General features: G+C 44.2%; 1 protein-coding gene across 1 annotated transcript in view; it reads left to right on the top strand.

Moving 5' to 3' along the window:
- The window catches only part of ptprja (protein tyrosine phosphatase receptor type Ja), a 228,552-nt gene that overhangs the window by 97,787 nt on the left and 104,509 nt on the right, over positions 1 to 26,256 (top strand). The window contains exons 5-9 of the mRNA XM_086007664.1: positions 13,715 to 13,987; positions 16,614 to 16,880; positions 22,172 to 22,447; positions 23,777 to 24,049; positions 25,703 to 25,969. Of these exons, the coding sequence (XP_085863790.1) occupies positions 13,715 to 13,987; positions 16,614 to 16,880; positions 22,172 to 22,447; positions 23,777 to 24,049; positions 25,703 to 25,969 (1,356 nt within the window). The remainder of the gene's footprint in view (positions 1 to 13,714; positions 13,988 to 16,613; positions 16,881 to 22,171; positions 22,448 to 23,776; positions 24,050 to 25,702; positions 25,970 to 26,256) is intronic.

Raw genomic sequence — 26,256 nt, forward strand, 5'->3', positions numbered from 1 at the left:
TCAAAGTTTTAGTAACTAATAGTAACCGTTTCTCACCAATGGAACATTGGACCCATTGGCTCCCTGATACATTTGGCACAGAAGACCACAACAACAGCAACTTGCATTTATATGATGCCTTTAACGTAGGAAAACATTCCAAGGTGTTCCACAGAAGGGTTCTGGAAACAAAAATTGACACCGCTGCATATCATTGAAGAATACTGTCTGCAGTGGAACACATGGGAATATATTTCAAAAAATGGCGTGGATGGAACAGATGGGACAGTTGTGCAGTTGTGTGGAATCAGCACTGTTGGCGTCATCAGTTGATGGGCAACTGAGATCGAGGAAAATTAAGGCTGTTGCAAAAGTTGTTCAACTGAAAGGCAAGGCAATGGTTTATTGGACACAAATTGCAGTAATGATGATTGACATCTACAGACAGGTAGCCTGTGATGATGTGACAAAGTCAGCTGTGGCCATCGGATGTTGCATCAAACTGGTGGATTCTGCCAGCGGCTTGGAATGAAGATGCTTAGAGGCGAGGACGCTTATAATCTCAGGGTTGACATCAAGTTGATGTGTGCACATTGCAGTACCTCTGCCCATTATCTAGTTATGAAATCTACTTGCTTTTCTATAATGCTGTTCCTGTGCAGAGAAATGTCTCAAACCTGTTTGCAGGGTGGCAGACAAAGCGTAAGCATCTAGCACGAGTGATGGTCAAAATTCTGTAAGATATTTTGTAGATAGAGGGGCCAGAAATATATGTTCACTGTTTGCCAGCTCTCCCAGTGGAAGGACTTGGTTGGTGGGAAAGGTCTTCTACAGGAGGTAGTCCACTGACAATGAGAATCAAAAGTGTGATAAGAAATCTGTGTAGATCAGGTTGGTTACCTGGTTGTTGAGGTTGACATTGAGGAGTTGACCCTGAATGAGTCATTTGACCAACCAGACAACTTGTACAGCATAGTTGTAATTATGATTAATTAGGACGGTTGAAAGTGGTTGCATTGTTTTAAAGGATCTTCGTGAAGAAGTATTAAACAGCCACAATGAGGTTGTTGATGTGATGGTTGTGATTGGCAGTGCCATCGCAGTGGAAAGGAATTGGAATGATATAGATTGACTCTGCACAGGTTATCATGGATCATCGACGACAGCGGAGCATGAGGCGGTGTGAGATTGATATTATTCTCAACATCTCATTAATATTTGCAGAACCAAATCCTGTGACCAATGTAACAGTTTTGAATCGCAACACCACTTCAGTTACTCTAAGCTGGGTCCGTCCAATCGGCCACAAGCCTCAGTACAGATACAGGGTGGAGACGAGGGAAATTCCATCTTCCAATAACACTGTTACTAATGAATCCATTACCGTGGCACAACTGGACCCTGGAACCAGATACACGTTCAGCGTGTTCACACTGGCGGCAGATAATACATCAGCAGATCCGGCCACCATCTCTCTGTCTACAGGTAGGAGGGCGGTTCACTATGTACTTTGGTTTAATGAGAGTTCCTCCATGACCATGATTTTGAAAAACACTGGTTAGGCCTCAGCTGGAGGATTGTGTTCAGTTCTGGGTACTCCACTTTTGGAAGGATGTCAAGGGCTTGGAGAGGGTGCACTTGACCGGTACCAGGGATGAGGGACGTCTGTTGTGTGGAGAGACTGGAAAAGCCAGGGTTGTTCTCCTTAGAACAGAGAAGGTTATGAGGAGATTTGATAGAGATGTTCAAAAATCATGAATGGTCTTGATAGTGTAAATGAGGAGAAACACTTTCCAGTGGCAGAAGGACCGGTAACCAGAGGACACAGATTTAAGGCGATTGGCAAAAGAAGCAGAGGCGACATGAGGAAACATTTTTTACACAGTGAGTTGTTGTGATTGGGAATGCACTGCCTGAAAGGGTGGTGGAAGCAGATTCAGCAGTAACTTTTAAAAGGGAAAGTGGCTAAATATTTGAAGGGGAAAAAGTTGCAGGGCTTTGGGGGAAAAAGTGGGCGAGTGGGGCTAGTTGGCTAGCTCTACCAAAGAGCCGGCACAGACACGATGGACCGAATGTCCTCCTCCTACGATAGATGGGTAAAACTGGAAACCGTCGCTTCTTATTCAATCCTAAATAAGTGGACACCCATGAACAGAATGAAAACATCAAGGTGAAAATTCATGTGACGGATGTAATTAGACTTTCAATCTTCTAGAATTGAGATCCAAATAATGGTGGATGCCTTTTATGTTAGCAGGTGGAAAGGGTCTAAAGTCAGAAACTTAACTGGACCAGCCAAATTGGGCTGTAGGCCAAAGAAATTAGCTAAGAAAACAAACTAGCCTTTTCCATTTCAGTCAGCAACATTTGTTGATTTGACCCTGACTCACATCTTGGATGGTTCAATATCATGATTTTTGTGTGTAACTTTCCTCCAACAGCTCCTTCCAAGCCTGGAGCTATTACAGTGACAAGCTTTACCAACAGTTCAATCTCTCTGAGCTTGGGGAAACCTACAGGCATGAAGGTCGCTCAATACAACTTTAGCATTATATACAGTCATCCTAATGGAAATGGCTCTTTCATTGAACGTACAAACTCCACCACAATAACTGGCCTAGAACCTGGAACCAATTACACCATCTCTGTAACTACCATTGTTTCTGGTGATGTGAAGAGTGAAGCTGTAGTTATAAACCAATTCACAAGTAAGTGAGACACAATTTCTGCTGTGGAACTCGATCTTAATGGACTGTGTGCGTGGATGGATACAACCAATAAATGGTCTGCTCTAAAGCAATTGAGAACCCTAACTGTGGAATGGCTCTGATGAGAGGTTATTGGAAGGTGCAAGGTTGGCATTGGCAGAAACCTTGGTGAACTCTGTTAATGACCGCTGTAGAGTGTATCGGTTTATTGGCAACCTTTCACACAGAAGAAGTGAATATTTTGTGTAAATGCAACCTTGTTGAGAAAGATGGTACTTTTGAAATGGGATAGACTAATGTATTGAATTGGCAGGCTCTGGTGTCAAAATTTGATTGATGAGTGGACATTTCTTTGACATAGGTATCCATAGGGGTAGTAGAAGAGGAGACAAGATGAGTGGACTGGACTAATTGCCAGTATAAAGCATCTTCGTTATCAAGATAGGCTAAAAGAGCTGGGGCTCTACACTTTAGAGAAGCGTAGACTTGGGGTGATCTGGTTGAGGTTTATAAGATGATGAATGTAATAGATTGTGTACCAGTTGTCTCTTTGTTCCAATTAAATAGGTTAGGGAGGACTAGGGGGTCACAATTTGAAGTTGTGTAAGGCCAGATCTAGGTTCGATGTGAGGAGGTGGTTCTTTTCCCAGAGAATAGTGGACCTCTGGAACAGGCTGCCCGTCTCATGCAGCGGACGCCGACTCGCTGAATTCCTTCAAGCGAGAGCTGGACCTGTTTCTGGTTGGGGTGGACATCACCTCTTACGAAAGGTAGGTATTTCACGGAATTCAGCGTCCGAGTGATCTCCTGGACTAGTTTTGTTCGCCTAGAGGGTCAGTGAGGAATTTCCCAGATTTCTTTTCCCCAAATTGGTCTGGGTTTTAAAGATCACATGGTTTCGGGTGGGGTGGAGATATTACGATTGTGTGGGGCATGCTGGATGGAGCAGAGGGCTTTTACCTGTCGGTCATTGTTCGTATGTTTGTATATTTGCTGTAAATTACATCAAAGTTTTAGTAACTAATAGTAACCGTTTCTCACCAATGGAACATTGGACCCATTGGCTCCCTGATACATTTGGCACAGAAGACCACAACAACAGCAACTTGCATTTATATGATGCCTTTAACGTAGGAAAACATTCCAAGGTGTTCCACAGAAGGGTTCTGGAAACAAAAATTGACACCGCTGCATATCATTGAAGAATACTGTCTGCAGTGGAACACATGGGAATATATTTCAAAAAATGGCGTGGATGGAACAGATGGGACAGTTGTGCAGTTGTGTGGAATCAGCACTGTTGGCGTCATCAGTTGATGGGCAACTGAGATCGAGGAAAATTAAGGCTGTTGCAAAAGTTGTTCAACTGAAAGGCAAGGCAATGGTTTATTGGACACAAATTGCAGTAATGATGATTGACATCTACAGACAGGTAGCCTGTGATGATGTGACAAAGTCAGCTGTGGCCATCGGATGTTGCATCAAACTGGTGGATTCTGCCAGCGGCTTGGAATGAAGATGCTTAGAGGCGAGGACGCTTATAATCTCAGGGTTGACATCAAGTTGATGTGTGCACATTGCAGTACCTCTGCCCATTATCTAGTTATGAAATCTACTTGCTTTTCTATAATGCTGTTCCTGTGCAGAGAAATGTCTCAAACCTGTTTGCAGGGTGGCAGACAAAGCGTAAGCATCTAGCACGAGTGATGGTCAAAATTCTGTAAGATATTTTGTAGATAGAGGGGCCAGAAATATATGTTCACTGTTTGCCAGCTCTCCCAGTGGAAGGACTTGGTTGGTGGGAAAGGTCTTCTACAGGAGGTAGTCCACTGACAATGAGAATCAAAAGTGTGATAAGAAATCTGTGTAGATCAGGTTGGTTACCTGGTTGTTGAGGTTGACATTGAGGAGTTGACCCTGAATGAGTCATTTGACCAACCAGACAACTTGTACAGCATAGTTGTAATTATGATTAATTAGGACGGTTGAAAGTGGTTGCATTGTTTTAAAGGATCTTCGTGAAGAAGTATTAAACAGCCACAATGAGGTTGTTGATGTGATGGTTGTGATTGGCAGTGCCATCGCAGTGGAAAGGAATTGGAATGATATAGATTGACTCTGCACAGGTTATCATGGATCATCGACGACAGCGGAGCATGAGGCGGTGTGAGATTGATATTATTCTCAACATCTCATTAATATTTGCAGAACCAAATCCTGTGACCAATGTAACAGTTTTGAATCGCAACACCACTTCAGTTACTCTAAGCTGGGTCCGTCCAATCGGCCACAAGCCTCAGTACAGATACAGGGTGGAGACGAGGGAAATTCCATCTTCCAATAGCACTGTTACTAATGAATCCATTACCGTGGCACAACTGGACCCTGGAACCAGATACACGTTCAGCGTGTTCACACTGGCGGCAGATAATACATCAGCAGATCCGGCCACCATCTCTCTGTCTACAGGTAGGAGGGCGGTTCACTATGTACTTTGGTTTAATGAGAGTTCCTCCATGACCATGATTTTGAAAAACACTGGTTAGGCCTCAGCTGGAGGATTGTGTTCAGTTCTGGGTACTCCACTTTTGGAAGGATGTCAAGGGCTTGGAGAGGGTGCACTTGACCGGTACCAGGGATGAGGGACGTCTGTTGTGTGGAGAGACTGGAAAAGCCAGGGTTGTTCTCCTTAGAACAGAGAAGGTTATGAGGAGATTTGATAGAGATGTTCAAAAATCATGAATGGTCTTGATAGTGTAAATGAGGAGAAACACTTTCCAGTGGCAGAAGGACCGGTAACCAGAGGACACAGATTTAAGGCGATTGGCAAAAGAAGCAGAGGCGACATGAGGAAACATTTTTTACACAGTGAGTTGTTGTGATTGGGAATGCACTGCCTGAAAGGGTGGTGGAAGCAGATTCAGCAGTAACTTTTAAAAGGGAAAGTGGCTAAATATTTGAAGGGGAAAAAGTTGCAGGGCTTTGGGGGAAAAAGTGGGCGAGTGGGGCTAGTTGGCTAGCTCTACCAAAGAGCCGGCACAGACACGATGGACCGAATGTCCTCCTCCTACGATAGATGGGTAAAACTGGAAACCGTCGCTTCTTATTCAATCCTAAATAAGTGGACACCCATGAACAGAATGAAAACATCAAGGTGAAAATTCATGTGACGGATGTAATTAGACTTTCAATCTTCTAGAATTCAGATCCAAATAATGGTGGATGCCTTTTATGTTAGCAGGTGGAAAGGGTCTAAAGTCAGAAACTTAACTGGACCAGCCAAATTGGGCTGTAGGCCAAAGAAATTAGCTAAGAAAACAAACTAGCCTTTTCCATTTCAGTCAGCAACATTTGTTGATTTGACCCTGACTCACATCTTGGATGGTTCAATATCATGATTTTTGTGTGTAACTTTCCTCCAACAGCTCCTTCTAAGCCTGGAGCTATTACAGTGACAAGCTTTACCAACAGTTCAATCTCTCTGAGCTTGGGGAAACCTACAGGCATGAAGGTCGCTCAATACAACTTTAGCATTATATACAGTCATCCTAATGGAAATGGCTCTTTCATTGAACGTACAAACTCCACCACAATAACTGGCCTAGAACCTGGAACCAATTACACCATCTCTGTAACTACCATTGTTTCTGGTGATGTGAAGAGTGAAGCTGTAGTTATAAACCAATTCACAAGTAAGTGAGACACAATTTCTGCTGTGGAACTCGATCTTAATGGACTGTGTGCGTGGATGGATACAACCAATAAATGGCCTGCTCTAAAGCAATTGAGAACCCTAACTGTGGAATGGCTCTGATGAGAGGTTATTGGAAGGTGCAAGGTTGGCATTGGCAGAAACCTTGGTGAACTCTGTTAATGACCGCTGTAGAGTGTATCGGTTTATTGGCAACCTTTCACACAGAAGAAGTGAATATTTTGTGTAAATGCAACCTTGTTGAGAAAGATGGTACTTTTGAAATGGGATAGACTAATGTATTGAATTGGCAGGCTCTGGTGTCAAAATTTGATTGATGAGTGGACATTTCTTTGACATAGGTATCCATAGGGGTAGTAGAAGAGGAGACAAGATGAGTGGACTGGACTAATTGCCAGTATAAAGCATCTTCGTTATCAAGATAGGCTAAAAGAGCTGGGGCTCTACACTTTAGAGAAGCGTAGACTTGGGGTGATCTGGTTGAGGTTTATAAGATGATGAATGTAATAGATTGTGTACCAGTTGTCTCTTTGTTCCAATTAAATAGGTTAGGGAGGACTAGGGGGTCACAATTTGAAGTTGTGTAAGGCCAGATCTAGGTTCGATGTGAGGAGGTGGTTCTTTTCCCAGAGAATAGTGGACCTCTGGAACAGGCTGCCCGTCTCATGCAGCGGACGCCGACTCGCTGAATTCCTTCAAGCGAGAGCTGGACCTGTTTCTGGTTGGGGTGGACATCACCTCTTACGAAAGGTAGGTATTTCACGGAATTCAGCGTCCGAGTGATCTCCTGGACTAGTTTTGTTCGCCTAGAGGGTCAGTGAGGAATTTCCCAGATTTCTTTTCCCCAAATTGGTCTGGGTTTTAAAGATCACATGGTTTCGGGTGGGGTGGAGATATTACGATTGTGTGGGGCATGCTGGATGGAGCAGAGGGTCTTTACCTGTCGGTCATTGTTCGTATGTTCGTATGTTTGTATATTTGCTGTAAATTACATCAAAGTTTTAGTAACTAATAGTAACCATTTCTCACCAATGGAACATTGGACCCATTGGCTCCCTGATACATTTGGCACAGAAGACCACAACAACAGCAACTTGCATTTATATGATGCCTTTAACGTAGGAAAACATTCCAAGGTGTTCCACAGAAGGGTTCTGGAAACAAAAATTGACACCGCTGCATATCATTGAAGAATACTGTCTGCAGTGGAACACATGGGAATATATTTCAAAAAGTGGCGTGGATGGAACAGATGGGACAATTGTGCAGTTGTGTGGAATCAGCACTGTTGGCGTCATCAGTTGATGGGCAACTGAGATCGAGGAAAATTAAGGCTGTTGCAAAAGTTGTTCAACTGAAAGGCAAGGCAATGGTTTATTGGACACAAATTGCAGTAATGATGATTGACATCTACAGACAGGTAGCCTGTGATGATGTGACAAAGTCAGCTGTGGCCATCGGATGTTGCATCAAACTGGTGGATTCTGCCAGCGGCTTGGAATGAAGATGCTTAGAGGCGAGGACGCTTATAATCTCAGGGTTGACATCAAGTTGATGTGTGCACATTGCAGTACCTCTGCCCATTATCTAGTTATGAAATCTACTTGCTTTTCTATAATGCTGTTCCTGTGCAGAGAAATGTCTCAAACCTGTTTGCAGGGTGGCAGACAAAGCGTAAGCATCTAGCACGAGTGATGGTCAAAATTCTGTAAGATATTTTGTAGATAGAGGGGCCAGAAATATATGTTCACTGTTTGCCAGCTCTCCCAGTGGAAGGACTTGGTTGGTGGGAAAGGTCTTCTACAGGAGGTAGTCCACTGACAATGAGAATCAAAAGTGTGATAAGAAATCTGTGTAGATCAGGTTGGTTACCTGGTTGTTGAGGTTGACATTGAGGAGTTGACCCTGAATGAGTCATTTGACCAACCAGACAACTTGTACAGCATAGTTGTAATTATGATTAATTAGGACGGTTGAAAGTGGTTGCATTGTTTTAAAGGACCTTCGTGAAGAAGTATTAAACAGCCACAATGAGGTTGTTGATGTGATGGTTGTGATTGGCAGTGCCATTGCAGTGGAAAGGAATTGGAATGATATAGATTGACTCTGCACAGGTTATCATGGATCATCGACGACAGCGGAGCATGAGGCGGTGTGAGATTGATATTATTCTCAACATCTCATTAATATTTGCAGAACCAAATCCTGTGACCAATGTAACAGTTTTGAATCGCAACACCACTTCAGTCACTCTAAGCTGGGTCCGTCCAATCGGCCATAAGCCTCAGTACAGATACAGGGTGGAGACGAGGGAAATTCCATCTTCCAATAGCACTGTTACTAATGAATCCATTACCGTGGCACAACTGGACCCTGGAACCAGATACACGTTCAGCGTGTTCACACTGGCGGCAGATAATACATCAGCAGATCCGGCCACCATCTCTCTGTCTACAGATAGGAGGGCGGTTCAATATGTACTTTGGTTTAATGAGAGTTCCTCCATGACCATGATTTTGAAAAACACTGGTTAGGCCTCAGCTGGAGGATTGTGTTCAGTTCTGGGTACTCCACTTTTGGAAGGATGTCAAGGGCTTGGAGAGGGTGCACTTGACCGGTACCAGGGATGAGGGACGTCTGTTGTGTGGAGAGACTGGAAAAGCCAGGGTTGTTCTCCTTAGAACAGAGAAGGTTATGAGGAGATTTGATAGAGATGTTCAAAAATCATGAATGGTCTTGATAGTGTAAATGAAGAGAAACACTTTCCAGTGGCAGAAGGACCGGTAACCAGAGGACACAGATTTAAGGCGATTGGCAAAAGAAGCAGAGGCGACATGAGGAAACATTTTTTGTGGAGAGAGAAACAGAGTTAATGTTTCAGGTCAATGACCTTTTGTCAGAACTGGAAGAAATTTGAGACGTAACAACAGGTTTTAAGCAAGTACAGATGCAGCGAAAGTGTGGGGGAAGGAAGGAAAGAACAAAAGCGAAGGCCTGTAATAGGGTGGACGGCAGAAGTGCTTAAATGACCAAAGGATGATGGTGCAAGGCAAAGGGGGATGGTAATGGGATAAGTAAAGAAATAAAAGATGAGTTTAGAGGCGCTGTATATGGCAACAGCAGAGCTATTACCAACACCTGCTGTCCGAAAAAATTGGAGCAGTGGTTATGATCTGAGATTGTTGAGTCCGGAAAGTTATTAAGTGCCGAATCGAAAGATGAGATGCTGTTCCTCGAGCTTCCATTGAGTTCCATTAGAACAGTGTGGGAGGCCAAGGACAGAGGTTAAAGTGGGAGTGGGGTGGAGAATTAAAATGGCTAGCGACCGGAAAATCAGAGTCCTGCTTGCGGACTGACTGAGGTGTTCAACAAAGCGATCACCCAATCTGCATTTGGTCTCCCCAATGTAGAGGAGACCACATTGTGAGTGGCAAATATAATATACTAAATTGAAAGAAGTGAAAGTAAATCGATGTTTCACCTGGAAGGAGTGTTTGGGACCCTGGACAGCGGAAGGGAGCAGGTGAAGGGGCAGGTGTTGCTCTTGCACTGGAAGGTGTCATGGGAAGGGGAGTTCTATCTCCCTGGTAAATACTGAAGCAAAATAATTATTTAATATTTCTGCCATCTCTATCATTACCTGTGGTATCATCCTGTCTATCCCTTAATGGCCCTATTTCCATCCCAACCTTTTTTATTGATTTGCCTGTAAAATATTTTACTATTTTGTTTAATGTTCCTTGATAATTTAATTTCATAGTTCCTCTTTGCCTTCCTAATTTTTTTTGACTTCTCTCCTAATCTCTTTGTATTCTCCCTTATCATGCACTCCCCTGCTGTCTGTGTAATTAATATATGCCTCTTTCCTTACCCTCAGTTGTTCCCTTATGGCTTTATTCATCCATGGAGTCTCAGTGGTGTTTAGTTTGTTCTTTCCTTTTAGCGGAATATATTGTTCCTGCACTCTGTTGAACACCATTTTAAATGTTTCCTATTGCTGTTCTACATCGTTGTTTGCCAATATTGTTGCCCGTTTTATTTTCCCAAGCCCCTCAAAATCAGCTTTTCTCCAATCTATTACCCTGGTTTTCGTCATACTTATGGCCTTCTCAATTATCATCTTAAATCATATATTATGGTCACTATTGCCTGGATGTTCCCCTACTTTTACTTCACTTATCTGCCATGGTTCATTCCCCATTACTAGATCCAATAGCGAATCCTTCCTTGTTGGGCTTTTTACATATTGGGTTAGAAAGGAGTCCTGTACAGATTGTAGAAACTCCATTCCCTTATCCCCTTTACCTACCTCTTCTGTCCAATTAATATTGGGGTAGTTGAATTCCCCCATTATTATTATTCTATGTTTTTTACTCATTTCCCTAATTTGTCTGCATATTTCTTCCTCCAACCTCCCTTCCACTATTAGACTACACCCATTAGTGTGATTGATCCTTTATTATCTTTTATCTCTATCCATATGGATTCTATTTTTGTCTTGCTGATAGCTGCGTCACTTTTTTCTACTGCCATTTTATCCCTAATAAGTACAGTTACTCCACCTTCCCTTTTTCCCTCTCTATCTTTTCTAAATATGTTATACCATGCAATGTTTAATTCCCAGTCCTGATTTTTCTGTAGCCATGATTCAGTAATCCCTACTATGTCTGGTTCCTCGCAACGCATGATTGCCTCCAGCGCCCTTGTTTTATTACGGACACTGTGATGATCCATTGACAGTGGAGGCTGGTGGAAGGTCAGGACAAGGGGACCCCTATCATGCTTCTGGGAGGGAGGGCAAGGGATGAGAGGAGAAGTACAGAGAATGGGACAGACATGGTCGAGGGCCGTCAACCATGGTGATGAAGAATTCTCCTTTAAGGAAAATGGAAGAGATATCAGAAGCACTGGTATGGAAGGTGGCATCGTCAGAACAAATGATACGGAGATGGAGAAACTGGGAGAAAGGAATAGAGTCCTGATAGAAATCTGCGGGGGGGGGGAGTTGGGGAGGAAGATTCACAGATGTAGGTGTGAAGAGACTGGGGCAAGAAACAGGTTGGAACGATGGGTCTACCAGGGCAGTCCTTTTTGTGGATATTGGGAAGGAGGTATAAGCAGGCTGTGCGTGGTTGGGGGACTATGAGGTTGGACGCCATGGGGCGGGGGCAGATCTCTCGTGGAGATGAGGTCGGTGACAGTCTGGAAAATGATGGCTTGATGTTCGGTGGTGGGGTCATGGTCCAGGCAGAGGTCGGAGGTGATGTTAGGGAGTTGGCATTCAGCCTCCGCAAGGTAGAGTTCCATTCGCCAAACAACATGAAGAATATGCTGTGGGTGATGAGCAATGTGGAGGTTGATCCAGTAACTGCAAGAAAGAAACAGTGGCTTCTAGTAGGTTTTGGGAAGTTTGGATACTATAATTTTTCAAGATTTTTGACTATTTGGCCAAGGAGAGATTTCGGGTTAACTCATATTAAGATGCTGCTGTTAAGTTAAATTCAATGCACAAGAGGTTAAATCAACACAATCACAACTTCTGGAAACTCGCATTAAATTCAGACATGGAGGGCGGAATTTTAACCCCAAAAAATAGGTGAGTTGGGGTCGGGTGGAAGGTTAAAAGCGTTTTAAAGAAAAACTGAATCCTGTCTCCAACACGCCCACTTCCAGTTACTGAGGTGGGACGGGGCGTGGGCAGCCAATCTGCTCTCAGGAGGCAGGTCATCCATTTAAATGTTATAATGAGGCTGGGGTGCCTCAGATTTAATAATCATTTTAAATTGAACTGTGGCTGGTTGGGTTTCACAGGCCTCTGGGAACCTGACAACTACTGGAAGGCGAGGACCGCTGGATCCAAGAGGTAAGTACCTTTACACTGAATTCCTGGATCCAGCGTCCCTGCCTCACCCACCCACCACGATCGGAGACCCCCCTCACGAGGCCTCCAATTTTCCCCCCAACCCTTCGATTCCCCCCCGCCACGAGGCCACCGATTGCCTTTCTAAACTCCTCCCTCCCCCCCCCCCCACACGATGATCAGACTGACTGCAATCCTCTCTTTCTCTCCCCCCACCTCCCCTCGATGCTGCCGCACCTCTCTTTTCCGCCCCCCCCCCCGTTCCCCCCCCCCCCCCCCGAAGCTCGAATCCAGCCCCCACTCAATCCCTCCCCTCTGCGACCTAGTGCCGCAGGCCTACCTGCCCGCAGCCAGCCAGCCTCTCCATCTGGTTGGCTGTGGGTGGGAAGCAGAGGTTTAAAATGCAAATTAGGCCCTGCCATTAAATTCAACAAGGCCTGTGGGAAACCCGATCTCCCGGGTTTCCCGACCGCTTCCTAACTGCCCCCCCTTCCCCCAGCTCCCAACCTGCCTCCCGATTAAAATTCCGGCCACAGTGTTTGTCCAGGGCGATGCTTTTTACAAATCAGGTCAGTTTGAGACAATGTTGTTTTTTTAAGACAGTCTAGTGATATTCATACCTTTTATATAATGGAATAGCTCCATTCTCCATTCCACCCATGGTAGCATCTAGATGCCAGGACACTACAACTTTTGATTGCAACTCATCTTGCCAATCTCTAGAGGCAGAGCTGGTAGAGGGTCAGAAGTTAAGTCTTTAGCTTCCTGTCTATCTGGGACACAATCCCAATCTGCAAACTTTGGTATGGAAATGATCAGTGAGTCAGCGAACTTTGTTCCTAAGTGTAGAGCTGGTCACTCAGCAAATACTGACTTTTAAAAGTGAAGCTGGCCTGCATCGGGGGTTATGTTTGCATAATTTATTATTTTTCATGCTACGAGGCATGATTGGGATTAATTACATTGAATTTAAATGTATAATTTTCAATTTGTACCATTTTTAGAGTAATAATATCCTTTTTATTAATGAATCTCAAGTTACACACCGTATTCTAGTTGGAATCTGACCAAATCTAATAAAGCATCGGTACAACCACTTTTCATTCATACTCTTATCCCTCTGCTACTGCAACCCATTACCTTATTTATGCTTTTGCTGCAGCTGAACACTGTGTTGATGGCTCTTATAAGACTGTTCACAATATTCCATCAGAGAAAGCCCAGCTAATGCAGGCTATGTACTTTTCTATGACCTGCCCCAAAGCTTCGATGAAATCGGATGCATACCCCAAACTTAAGGTTGTTTGCTTTGTGTCAACTCAAGTAATAGGTAACTTATCGACAAGTGCAGGTAAAATGACTGTATTCTTCTAGATTGTCTACATGTACTTAAAGCGTGCTGCAGCTGGCATTCTGCTGCTCAAAGACTCAAACTTACTTCTTCCATCTCAACAGAACCTGCACAGATACCACAAGGGAACATCACAGTGGAGAACAATGGGACAGTGGACAAGTTGACTGTCTCCTGGACCCCTCCGCCTGGCCAAGTGGAGAAATTCTTTGTCATTGTTAAAGATATAAAAAGTTCAGAAGAGCAAACCCACAGCACAGATTCCACATTGCTTGAAACATTCACCAATCTTCGACCTGGTCGAGAGTACAACATCACAGTGATTACAAATAGCGGACCTTTCAATGTAACCTCTGACAATGTGCGGGGTATAACAGGTATGTGGAATGTGCGAAAATCAATTTGGATTGAATCCACGTGACTAATCGGGTGGGGGCTTCATCTTCTCAGAAATGGTAAAAATGAACAAGTACTTATCAAGTACCCTCTGCCGAGAGCTATGGAGCATTTAAGTTTTCACTACCATGGGGATCCTACGCTTACTGCCTTCTCGGTGGAACAGAATCACTGCAGTGGGGCCTTTGTTGCATAAAAATTCTGTAAGAGCAAAGAGTTAATGTGTTGAACATAGGATAGTAGTAAGCAGACTTCATATCACATGTCAAAATACTCACACATTGTTGGTGAATTTCTTCAAACATTTACAGCTTCATGATCATGACCCACAGAATCTGTGCGTTTAGTCCAGCAACATGGCAGTACCCCATGCTGATTTTGTAGTATTTCAGAGCACTGGAGTAGTAATCTCCAGATTAAAAACTCAATCGGAGCCCTTGAGTACGAGCATGATTCACGTAATTTTGGTTGTTGACTTTCTCCAGAGGGCCGTAAACCAATCTCTTGGAACAATATGTCAATATGTAATTGTCAAAGTATGACCACTACATGTCCTAGTAGGTACCACATTAAACTTTGCAATGTATACCAGCAACCACATGCTAAGACAGGCATCCAAAAGATTCTGTTTACCACTGCTCTTTGTTGCACTTTTATCATAAGTAAAGAGGGAAAAATCCATCCTTGATTCAACCATAACATTCCTCTGTTCCACTGCCATTCTCATCCATGCAGCGGAACCTCTAATCCAGCTCTAAAACACACCAGCCAATTGTTGTGATTGGCTTTTTCTGCACTGTGCTATTCTACAAACTACTGAGTAATGGGAATGAGTGCAAGCTGCCCTGCCTGCACCAGAAAATCCTCCAATGTAGTTCCTCCTACATGCTGTTGTTTAGCTTCTACTTTTTGAAGGTTGTGAACTGAATTTTGCTTGTAATTTATTTCAGATTAGATCTATTGTTCAGTGAATTCTGCTTCTCCTTCAGCATTCTTCTGGTGCATAAGAAGAATTTCAAACTCTAATAACTCCTCGACTCCAGTATGTTACAGCCAATACGTTAAATCAAACTGAATGGATGATGTTGCAGTTATCCTCTCTGTTGCGGGTGAACTTTTATAATTGGTCACGCTGCTTGTCCATCATCCAGTACTTGATGAGCAGAAATTTCCCCAACTAAATATTGGGAAGGCCGAAGCCATTGTCTTCAGTCCCCGCCATAAACTCTGTTCCCTAGCCACTGACTCCATCCCTCTTCCTGGCCATTGCCTGAGGCTGAACCAGACTCTGGGATGAGCTTCCGACCCCATATCCACTCCATCAATAAGACCGCTTACTTCCACCTCCGTAACATCACCAGTCTCCTCCCTTGCCTCAGCTCATCTGCTGCTGAAACCCTCATCTGTGCTTTTGTTACCTCTAGACTTGACTATTCCAATGCACCTCTGGCTGGCCTTCCACCTTGCACCCTCTGAAAACTTAAGCTCATCCAAAACTCTTCTGCCCACATACTAACGCGTACCGTCCTGCTCACCCATCACCCCTGTGCTCACGGACCTACATTGGCTCCCAGTCTGGTAGCGCCTTGATTTTAAAATTCTCATCCTTGTTTTGAAATCCCTCCATGTCCTCGCCCCTTCCTATCTCTGTAACCTCCTCCAGCCCTACAACCCTCCAAGATCTCTGCACTCCTCCAATTCTGGCCTCTTACGCGTCCCCGATTTTAATCGCTCCACCATTGGCGGCCGTGCCTTCAGCTGCTTAGGTCCTAAGCCCTGGAATTCCCTCCCTAAACCTCTCTGCCTCTTTCTGCTCTTTTAAGATGCTCCTTGAAGCCCACCTCTTTGACCAAGCTTTTGGTCACCTGTCCTGATATCTCTACATAGCTCAGTGTCAAAGTTTGTTTGATACCGCTCCTGTGAAGCACCTTGGGACGTTTTACTATATTAAAGGAGCTATATAAATGCAAGTTGTCATTATTATCCATTTGTACATTATATTTTTTCCCAAACTGGTCAATAAAATCAGCAAGGAAGTGTTTCTTCCCAACTGAACATACCATCATTCCTCACCTTGTGTTTAGTAAGTAATGGAGGTAATGAGGTCTGATGATCAAACCAGAGAACTCCCTGCACCTGAAGTTCTAGATGAATTACTGTGAACAAAACAGACATTGTCAAGTTAGGCATTCTTCTCGGTGTCCATCTGCCCGCCTACCAATCATCTGCCGCCTTGTTGTGCTCTTTTTCATCATCTTCCACCCATTCCTGTTGCTATGTCTCCCATTTTCTTTAACTCCTACTTCATTTCATTCCTCCTTTAACTTAATGAATGGAACGTCAGAGTTTTCCTGTCCGGAAATCCACCCCGCACTCCCGTCCACTCTCTTCACGGCTCTGAGTAAATCTCGTGACTGTATTCTCGTCATTCGTTACACGCACACACGCACCTCTTCCAAGCCAATGACAACTTGCATTTTTATATAGCACCTTCAACATAGAAAAACATCCCAAAGTGCTTCAGAGGCATATTAAAAAAAGAAATCAGGAAGCTGCATATACTGATGCAGCTGGGAGTAATTCGATGGTATTTTTTATCCCACTCAGTTCCCAGCATTCCTGGAAGTATCAGTGTGACCAACTTCAGCACCAGTTCCATCTCATTAAACTGGGGAGCACCTGCGGACATGGATGTTGGAAGTTATACCTTCAATGTCACCTACGATGACGGTTCTAGTGCTAAGTCTATGACAGCAGATATAAACTCCACCACAATTTCGAACCTTACTTCTGGAACTGATTACACCATTTCTGTGGCCACCATTGGACCTGGACAATTGCAGAGTGACTTTGTGTTGACGACTCACTTCACCAGTAAGTGTAACTTCCATTCTCAATTCCCAAAAGGAGTTTAGAATAAATAACGACTTCTTCTCATCCTTCCCCTTTTTTGTGCATATTCATACCGCCCTCAGCTGTGAGATCAGATGACCACCTCCTCTCTGCGTGTATTGCTGTAAAACGGATTGCTGAGAGCTGCGTCCAAATTACTTGGACTAACTTTCTCTGTCACGTGCCTGGCGTCCTCTTACCACTTACTCTCCTGGCTGAAATCAGTAACTAAACATTTAAGCGATGCCAAATGAACCTGGTGCCACCACTCCCTGGCACAGTACATTAATGCTTTGGCACACTGGACTGTGTTGGTAATGGTATTTTTTTCCTTCTGTCAAAGTGGTGCAACTCGAATGTTTGGTTATTAATATGCTTACTTAATTATGAGAATTATGAGTCGTCACTGAGTTCCTTTCTTTATCCACATCTATCCTGGGAAAGTCAGTGTAGGTTGAAGATGTCACCCATCTTTGGCAAAACAAGACAGCACTTTGCAGTTTTCTCTCTCTAGATATCACACGTGTGGAAAGTTACTGTATAACTGTTTATAAGTAAATGGGGAATTTTAGGTTTTTTTTATTGCCGCCTTCATTTTCACAATTATTACCAAAATAGGAAGCAATGTGTTCCATTAGATTGCTGTTGGTTAAGTGAATTCAAGTGTTAAATTTTAAGTAGGAGATGAAATTTTGTTTGGCTTGTGTTTCAGCTCAGCCAAACAAAACTTCCAACTTGGTCTGATGTTTGCTTAGCTTAGTCACTTTCTGTCAAGCCCACCTCTACTGCATGTTAATACCTCCTAGTGAGCTGTGAAACCTCTCCCTATTCAAAATCCTCCAATCATGTTTCTGTCGTGCCCACAGCAGTAACACCATGCTGGTCAAAGACAAAAACAACATATTATGTGGCTGTGACCACAGATCACTGTCCCTGCTCAAGCTCTTTGACCACCTGGTGACCATTCTATCTTCCTCCTGTATCCCTTTTCCACACCCCACATCGACGGCACTGCTGTCTCGTGGTTCCATTCTTACCTTTCATTAAGTAATCTCTAATAACTTCTCCTATAATAACTTCACTCATCACGTCTGATATACCCCACAGGGCTAACTCTGCTCCATTCCTCTTCATTTATGTGCTCCAAGGCTTTTGCTATTGTCTGCTTGTCCAACATTAAAGCCTGGATAAGTCACAAATGTCAGAAAAATTGAAACGTCCTCTCCAGATCCTGCAAACACTAGTCTTTATTGATTCCCTCATTATCCCTGGCTGGCACCTCCGAGTAATCCCAAAGGTACTAAATCTTGACATGTTGCTCAAATCTAAGCATATATTTCCCCCCCCCCCATCCAATTTAAGTCAGTGCAGGTTGAAAATGTCGTCCATCTTTGGCAAAGCATTCTTTTACCTCCAAATCATTGCTCACATCTGCCCCATTTCTCCCCCTCCAGTGCGAAAACAATAATTGACATCACCTTAGACACGATTTCTCTAACCTTTTCCTTGTCACCATCCCTGCTTCCACCCTCCACAAACTATTATTTATCCAGAATATCACAACCCACACAAAGGCCCACTATGCCCTCAACACTCATTTTCATCAGTTTCACTAGCTCCCTATACACCAGGGAATTGATTATAAGATACTCACGTTTAAACTGTTCCATGGCCTTGCCGACACCCTACCACAGCAATCTCCGGATGTATGTACTTGCACGTGATTTCCACACCGCCAACACTGGTTTCCTCTTTGTTCTCACTGCCAACACTAATATCCAGTCCTTCAGCTACTGTACTCCATCCCTCAACACCTCCATCTTCACAGAATCACAGAAACCCCACAGTGCAGATAGAGGCCATTTCGGTCCATCGAGCCTGCACCGACACATATCCCACCCGATCCCCGTAACCCCTACACCAACACATATCCCACCCTATCCCCGTAACCCCACGTATTTAATCCCCCTAACACTAAGGGTCAATTTATCATAGCCAATCAGCCTAACTCGCACATCTTTGGACTGTGGGAGGAAACCGGAGCACCCGGAGGAAACCCACGCAAACACGGGGAGAATGTGCAAACTCCACACAGACAGTCGCCCGAGGCCGGATTCGAACCCAGGTCCCTGGCGCTGTGAGGCAACAGTGCTAACCACTATGCCACCGTGCTGCCCCTCATTTTAATCAGTCAACTCTCTGCCTGCCTTCAAAAACCTCCTTAACACCTTTTTTTCTGACTGCTTTAGCACCCTCCGAACCCCTCTCTTAATTCTCTTTCCTGCGCACTGTCCACTCATTTTGTCCACTGCCTTGTAAAGTACTCTGTATGTGAGGAATACGTTAGAGTTGAACCCAATAGATCTCCCTTTTGTGGGAGAAAACCTCATTGTTTACTCGGTATAAATTTCTACCAGTTTCACAAACACTTTCTTTAGCGATCTTAACCCAGGACATCTCAGTCCTTGGACCGGTGCAACTGCCCACCTCTGATTTCAGAGGTGTTATCCAGTTCTCTAATTCCCTTTTACTACATTTAGTGCTAGAAGTTTCGATTGAACTAGTTTTGCAGTATGAGAAAGTGACCAAAACTTAGGGAAAGGTACAAGTATCCTTTACCTTTGGTAGGTCAGTAAGGTTGATTTATGAAAAAGGGACAGACCTCTGAAGAGAAGGTTATTAGATCTAGGCCTAGAAATTCGGTTGGTAGCGCCAGCGATTAGTGCCTAAAGAGCCCGAGAATTGGGGCGTTACCCAATTTTCGGGCGGGCGCAGTGAATATAGCGCCACCTCCCATAGTTAGTATCCTTTTAGCGCCGGCGCTAAGTCTTTGCGCTCGCCCGCGGGCACAGGCAGATCATGACGTCATTTCAGTGTGCAACGCCTTTTTGGCGCCCCGGACCGGATATTCGGTGGTGCCCGCAACCTTTCCGCCTGGCGCTATTAGTGACAGTTGGATGGAGCGTTCCCAGGCCCTTCTCGGACTCGGGGGGCGCTATTTAAAGGGGACAGCACTAGTATAAAAGCTGCAGCCATTTGGGCTGGCCATTCTGATCGTCGCTGGAGAGAGTTGCTGACCTTCTGTTGGACAGTAATTTTCTCATTGAGCCTTCGGAGGCACTGGCACTGGCAGCTTGAGGGCCCGGCTCCCGAGCTGGTGATGCAGCATCTGAAAGCAGGGAGGTGGAAGAGTGGCTTTAGCAAAAGGACAGCTTGGCAGCAAGGGATGCCAGATTGCGGCAAGGCTATGACATGGGTCCACAGTGAGAAAGCATGCTGGCGGGGGGAACAAGTGGAAGGAGACAGTTGTAAAAGGTGAGAACCTTACCATCGCTGTCGACAATGGGGTCGGCAGCTGCAGTGGTTACAGGACCACTCAGACGTCCTCCAAGAATCTGGTGGACTCTCTCCTCGAGATCCGTGAGAGTGACCACTTGTGGAGGTCCTCCACCGGTGCGAAGCTGGTCTTTGCCAATCCTCACCAGCTTGGACTGCAGGGGAAAGGAGGGGAAGTTATGTTACCTGATGCCCTGAGTGATCATCTCATGCCCCCCATGGTGGAAGAGCCCTTACATGATGCCCTGAGTGATCATCTCATGCCCCCCATGGTGCAAGAGCTCTTACATGACGCCTTGAGTCAAATGTGCATGTGAGTGCCCAGAAAGGGCCATGGGTGCTTGCTGGCAGATGGCCAATGGGGCACAGGCCACCCTGTAGCCATAAAGTCAGGTGCAAATGAAGGGATGCAGAAGTTTGCAGAAACAACACCCACCCTCACGACCCGAGTGAGGTCGTTGAATTTCTTTCTGCATTGGACAGGGCTCCTGGTCACCATGCTGCTGGAGTTGACCCTCTGGCATACATCCCTCCAAGCTCGTCGGTAGTCCTTATGATTCGGCCTCCAGCCATTGTCTGGGTAGAGAACATCTCGCCGGCGCTCCACTGCGGCCACCAATTGCTCCAGAGCCTCATTGGTGAAGCGCTCTGTTCTCTGTCTCACCTTCTCCATCTGGTCCAAGTTTTTAGTGCCAGAGAAGGGCCTGCGCCGATTCTGAGGCCTGCAAAGCGCAGAGTGTGGATGCTGAAGCTGACTGACCCACCCCTTTAAGAGCTGGCCGGCGCCTGGAAGTCTCGTGGTCATCGGTAATTGAGAGCACCTGCGCTGCGCCCGTCCGCTCCGATATTGGGTTGCGCCGGAAGTTTAGCACCTTAGGAGTCCCGTGTAACGCCTGAATTCGCGCCTCAATCACCTTTAGGGACGATGCAACCCAATATCGCGCCAGGTGGCGATAAGTTGCGTCTGGCTATAAACTTTGCGCTGCGCCAATTCTAACGCCCCAAGCGGGGCTATACCCAATTTCTAGGCCCAAGTTACTTAAAATTCTAATGTTTTTACTTCCACGTGACTTAATGGCCTGGATTTTGCAGTAGAAATAACAGTGAGGCCATCAGCACTCACTGTTATTAAAGAGTAAATTGGATAGCAACTTCTGGCAACCGCACATGCGCAGTTAAACATGGAATTCAGGAAGTTGCTGTCTGAGTTGCCCTGCTCCTCCAGAAGCTTCATTGTAACAGTATCTCACTGAGAGACTCGGCATTCAAATACATGGAAGGCCGTAAAGTTGCGGTACTTACCCACTAGATACCCACTAAGCATGCCAGAAAAAGTTAGGGCTTGTCCATTCCAGGCTAAGTGAATTTTTGACAGCATGGTAAGTCTTAATTACTGCCAAGCAACATCTCTGGCACTGAAAATTAACTTTTACAAATGTGGAGTCTCATTCCTTCAGATTTTAATTATTGTTGGAGATTTAAAAATATTTAAAAATGTAATTTTATTTTACTTTTTCTTTCTGTCTCTTATCTCTCTTAATCCCATCTTTCTTTCCCCCTCTTTATTTCACTTTCTATACATGATTTGACATTGAATTAACTATTCTAACTTACATTTAGACTCTGCATGTCTCAGTAAGGATTCTTCAATCTGATTGGTTAAGGAGATATACAGTTTCTTGACCTGTTCACACAGGTCCCAGATCCCCTATAGAGGGCGCCGTGCGGTTTTGGATTTCTTATTACCGCAAAAGCCCATAGAAAGTCTTGTGGGCAAGTGTGATGAATGGCTAATGCAATTCGTTCGCCGTTGACCACAAAATCCAGGCCATTGTTCCTTTATATAGAATGTTTATCACCAATAACTCGATTACTTGAATAATTATTTTCTATTTCTCATTTGACTTATTAACAAAGTGGATAACTCTATTTAACAGAACCAAACCCAGTGAGAAATGTACAGGTTGTCAATGTTGGTACCAACTCCATAACTCTGAACTGGACGCAACCAATAGAATATAGAAATGAGTATTCATATATGGTACTGACAAAGAAAAGCTCAGCACCAACCAGTGACAATGGAAATGTAACTGTAAAAACCGAAAGCGTTACTGTGAGAGATCTGACCCCTGGAATCAACTATACCTTCACCATTATCACACTGGTAGCAAATGGCACCCAAGCTGATTCAGTGATAACATCCAGCTACACAAGTAAGTGCTGCAGAGTGTGGCAACTCATAAAAGTAAATTGACTAATTAAATTAATAAATTAATGAATTTCCTCTCCTCTCTCCTGAGGTGGTAACTCATGCTGGGGTACAGTTCCAAAGACACTGACAGTCCCCCGGTACATCGCCAAAGTGTCCATTTTTCACTTGCTTGCCTAGACAGTGAGTGTGGGGGATGTTGTATCCAAGCCCAATACTTTGTTCACCTGTCATCTACCCCCCCCCCGTGCATTTTCTAGCTGTGGTGATCGGATAACAATCAGAAGCGGGGAACTATAACAGAATTTTTCCCTGAGATGAAATTTAGTAGCTCCATCGTTTATCCCAGGTAAACTCAGCACAAATTATGAATCAAATGTGGGCTCTTGCTTTGCACGGTGCCACACCACGAGCTGCGATTATCCACTGATTTGAGGCCTCAAGTGTTTTTTTAATTCTCTATACGGTGATGTATCCTCACACATAAAAGTCGAGGTCTCTTTTAAATTTTGCTTCTTGGGGAATTTTTATGCTCATCGCAATAAGAAACATCAGTGCTGGGGAAGTGAAAACCTTGCAGTGTGTCACTCAGCACCATTATCAAGGGTTCCCAGATCACGTCTAGATGCCGTTTCCCCTCTGTATACCTTGGGTTAGATGCTTTGCAAACTAAAGCTGTGACTACATTGCCCCACAGAGCACTCAGCTGTAGAAATGGCTGAGGGCAGAGAGAAGCTCTTTTCCAACAGCCTGACCGAACCCCAGCATCAGACACCCAGTGCTGCAACAGTATGAATTTTCTTTGTTGGGCAGGATGGGGGGTTCTGAATAAAATGCACAGTATCTTCTTTTATTCTACAAGGCCACTCAACTTGTCTTCTAGATAGGAGGTACTAGTAGCCCAGGTTATTTAACAAGACCTTCCAGTCAGAGAAACTATTTTGTCTGGTGGGGAAATGCAGGACAAGATGACATAACCTTAAAATTAGAGCCAGGCCATTCAGGAGGCAAATCAGGAAGTACTTCCTCACACAAATCTGGAACTCTTTTCCCCTAAAAGCTGTGGATGCTAGGACAATTGAAGCTTTCTTGACTGAGATCGATAGATTTTTGTTAGATAAGACTATCAAGGGATATGGAGCAAAGGCGAGCAGATAAATAGAGCTGAGGTACAGATCTGCCATGATCTTATTGAATGGCAGAACAAGCTCAAGGGGCTGAATGGCTTACCCCTGTTCCTATTCTGTGATTGACTCTTCCCTCGTCAAGCTCCCCACATTATTCTTTGTATCTGAATCCTCCTGGAAGACTGAAACTTTTTTCAACCCCACAGAACCTGTACAGATACCACATGAGCACATCACAGTGGAGAACAATGGGACAGTGGACAAGTTGATTGTCTCCTGGACTCCTCCACCTGGCCAAGTGGAGAAATTCTTTGTCATTGTTAAAGATATAAAAAGTTCAGAAGAGCAAATCCACAGCACAGATTCCACATTGCTTGAAACATTCACCAATCTTCGACCTGGTCGAGAGTACAACATCACAGTGATTACAAATAGCGGACCTTTCAATGTAACCTCTGACAATGTGCGGGGTATAACAGGTATGTGGAATGTGTGAAAATAAGTTTGGATTGAATCCAAGTGTCTTTAATGCGGGTGGCTTCATCTCCGAAATGGTTAAAAAATGAACAGCTTATTAAGCACCCTCTGCCAAGTGCTGTTGAACTTGAATCACTGAGGTAGAGGAATCTGATCTGTAACATTTCACTACCACTGATTGTTTGGACCAGATACAATGGGCCGTATTTTCCAATTGGAGGCTTCCTGCGTGCGGAGGCCTCTGATCTGGAAAAAATCTACGGACTTACTTGAGGGCTCCCGAGGTCCGGACACTTCCGCTCCTGGGCCTCTCCAACTCAAAATGTGCAGGGCCCACGTATCCCAGAGGCGCATGCGGTTCGGAAGCGTCACTGGGATAACGTGGGCCGTGGGGAGACAATAGAAGGGAATCTCTCTTCATACACTTGACAGATAGACCTGTCAAACATATGAATGGAGATTACCCCAAAAATAGTGTAAAACATTAAATAAATGTTTTTTAAAAATCACATTTTTAAAATGAGTTGAAATTACAATAAATTAAATATTTTAAACAAAAATATAATTTTTTGAAAAAAATAATTAATGTTTTTTACAGGGCTAAAAATAAACTTTTTTTTAAGAAGTATTTTTAAATGATAAATGAGTGGGGAAAAACATTTCTTTTTACTTTTTTCAAATCTTATGCTGGTAAAAGCAGGTCTTACGCCTGCTTTTACCAGACGTAAGATTTCTAAGGGTTTTCTGCGGGCGGAGGTTCTCCAGAAAGTGGAACTATCCACCCGCAGAGGCCCTTCTCTAGGGCAGGCGTCCGATCTGTCAAGAGCTTTCTTGGCATGCCTGAAACCGGCATTTCCGATGTCCCTACGGGTGTGTACACAACACATACGCACCCGTAGGGATTGGAATATACGGCCCAATATATTTGTGGATGTCGCCCAAAAAGAAAGACTTGCATTTATATGGTGCTTTTCATGACCTCAGGTTGTCCCAGATTGCTTTATAGCCAATGACGTACTTTTGAAGTGTAGTTGCTGTTGTAATGTAGGGAAATAAGAAAAGATGAACATTCGTGTATCATTATCAGAGGAGTTCTCGTGTCCCAGCAACGAGTCTGATTGTCATTTACATGTCAACCCTTCCTTGAGCTGGGATTTGACATATGAAAATATCATAATGATTGAGTCATATGATTTTAATGATTTACTAATCTAGTTTTGTCCTACATTACCTTGGAGATGGCTGTTGGTTTAAGACTGCTAAACCTTGTTTCTCTTGAATCTAAAATAATAGGCAGAAGAAATGTTTCCACTCCAGACACTGGACGGGATTTAACTCGTGTATCGAGGGTGAGGCCATTGGCTATGCAGTGGCTTCAATCAAAGGCTGCAATTAACGTCTCTTAACTCTACCCCCACAACATCTCCATGTCCCATTAATATAAGACTTCTCTATCCCTTTATAGACAGGTTTAGTGCTGGTCTAATACTCTGATACCACTCCTAAATCTTGGCCACCTCAAGTAGTGCTTCAGATTGGTAGGGATATTTCCAAGTCAAGGAACATCAAGCTGACCAATATCTCAAAACCCTTCAGGAATCTGTATACATTGGTACAGGTGGGAATAATTTTTTTGTATTTCTTTTCCCACTCAGTTCCCAGCATTCCTGGAAGTATCAATGTGACCAACTTCAGCACCAGTTCCATCTCATTAAACTGGGGAGCACCTGCAGACATGGATGTTGGAAGTTACACCTTCAATGTCACCTACGATGACGGTTCTAGTGCTAAGTCTATGACAGCAGATATAAACTCCACCACAATTTCGAACCTTACTTCTGGAACTGATTACACCATTTCTGTGGCCACCATTGGACCTGGACAATTGCAGAGTGACTTTGTGTTGACGACTCACTTCACCAGTAAGTGTAACTTCCATTCTCAATTCCCAAAAGGAGTTTAGAATAAATAACGACTTCTTCTCATCCTTCCCCTTTTTTGTGCATATTCATACCGCCCTCAGCTGTGAGATCAGATGACCACCTCCTCTCTGCGTATATTGCTGTAAAACGGATTGCTGAGAGCTGCGTCCAAATTACTTGAACTAACTTTCTCTGTCACGTGCCTGGCGTCCTCTTACCACTTACTCTCCTGGCTGAAATCAGTAACTAAACATTTAAGCGATGCCAAATGAACCTGGTGCCACCAC

This window comes from Somniosus microcephalus, chromosome 15 (genome assembly GCF_052327205.1).
Source record: "Somniosus microcephalus isolate GS21.2 chromosome 15, FLI_Smic_1.0, whole genome shotgun sequence".
Taxonomy (NCBI): Eukaryota; Metazoa; Chordata; class Chondrichthyes; order Squaliformes; family Somniosidae; genus Somniosus; species Somniosus microcephalus.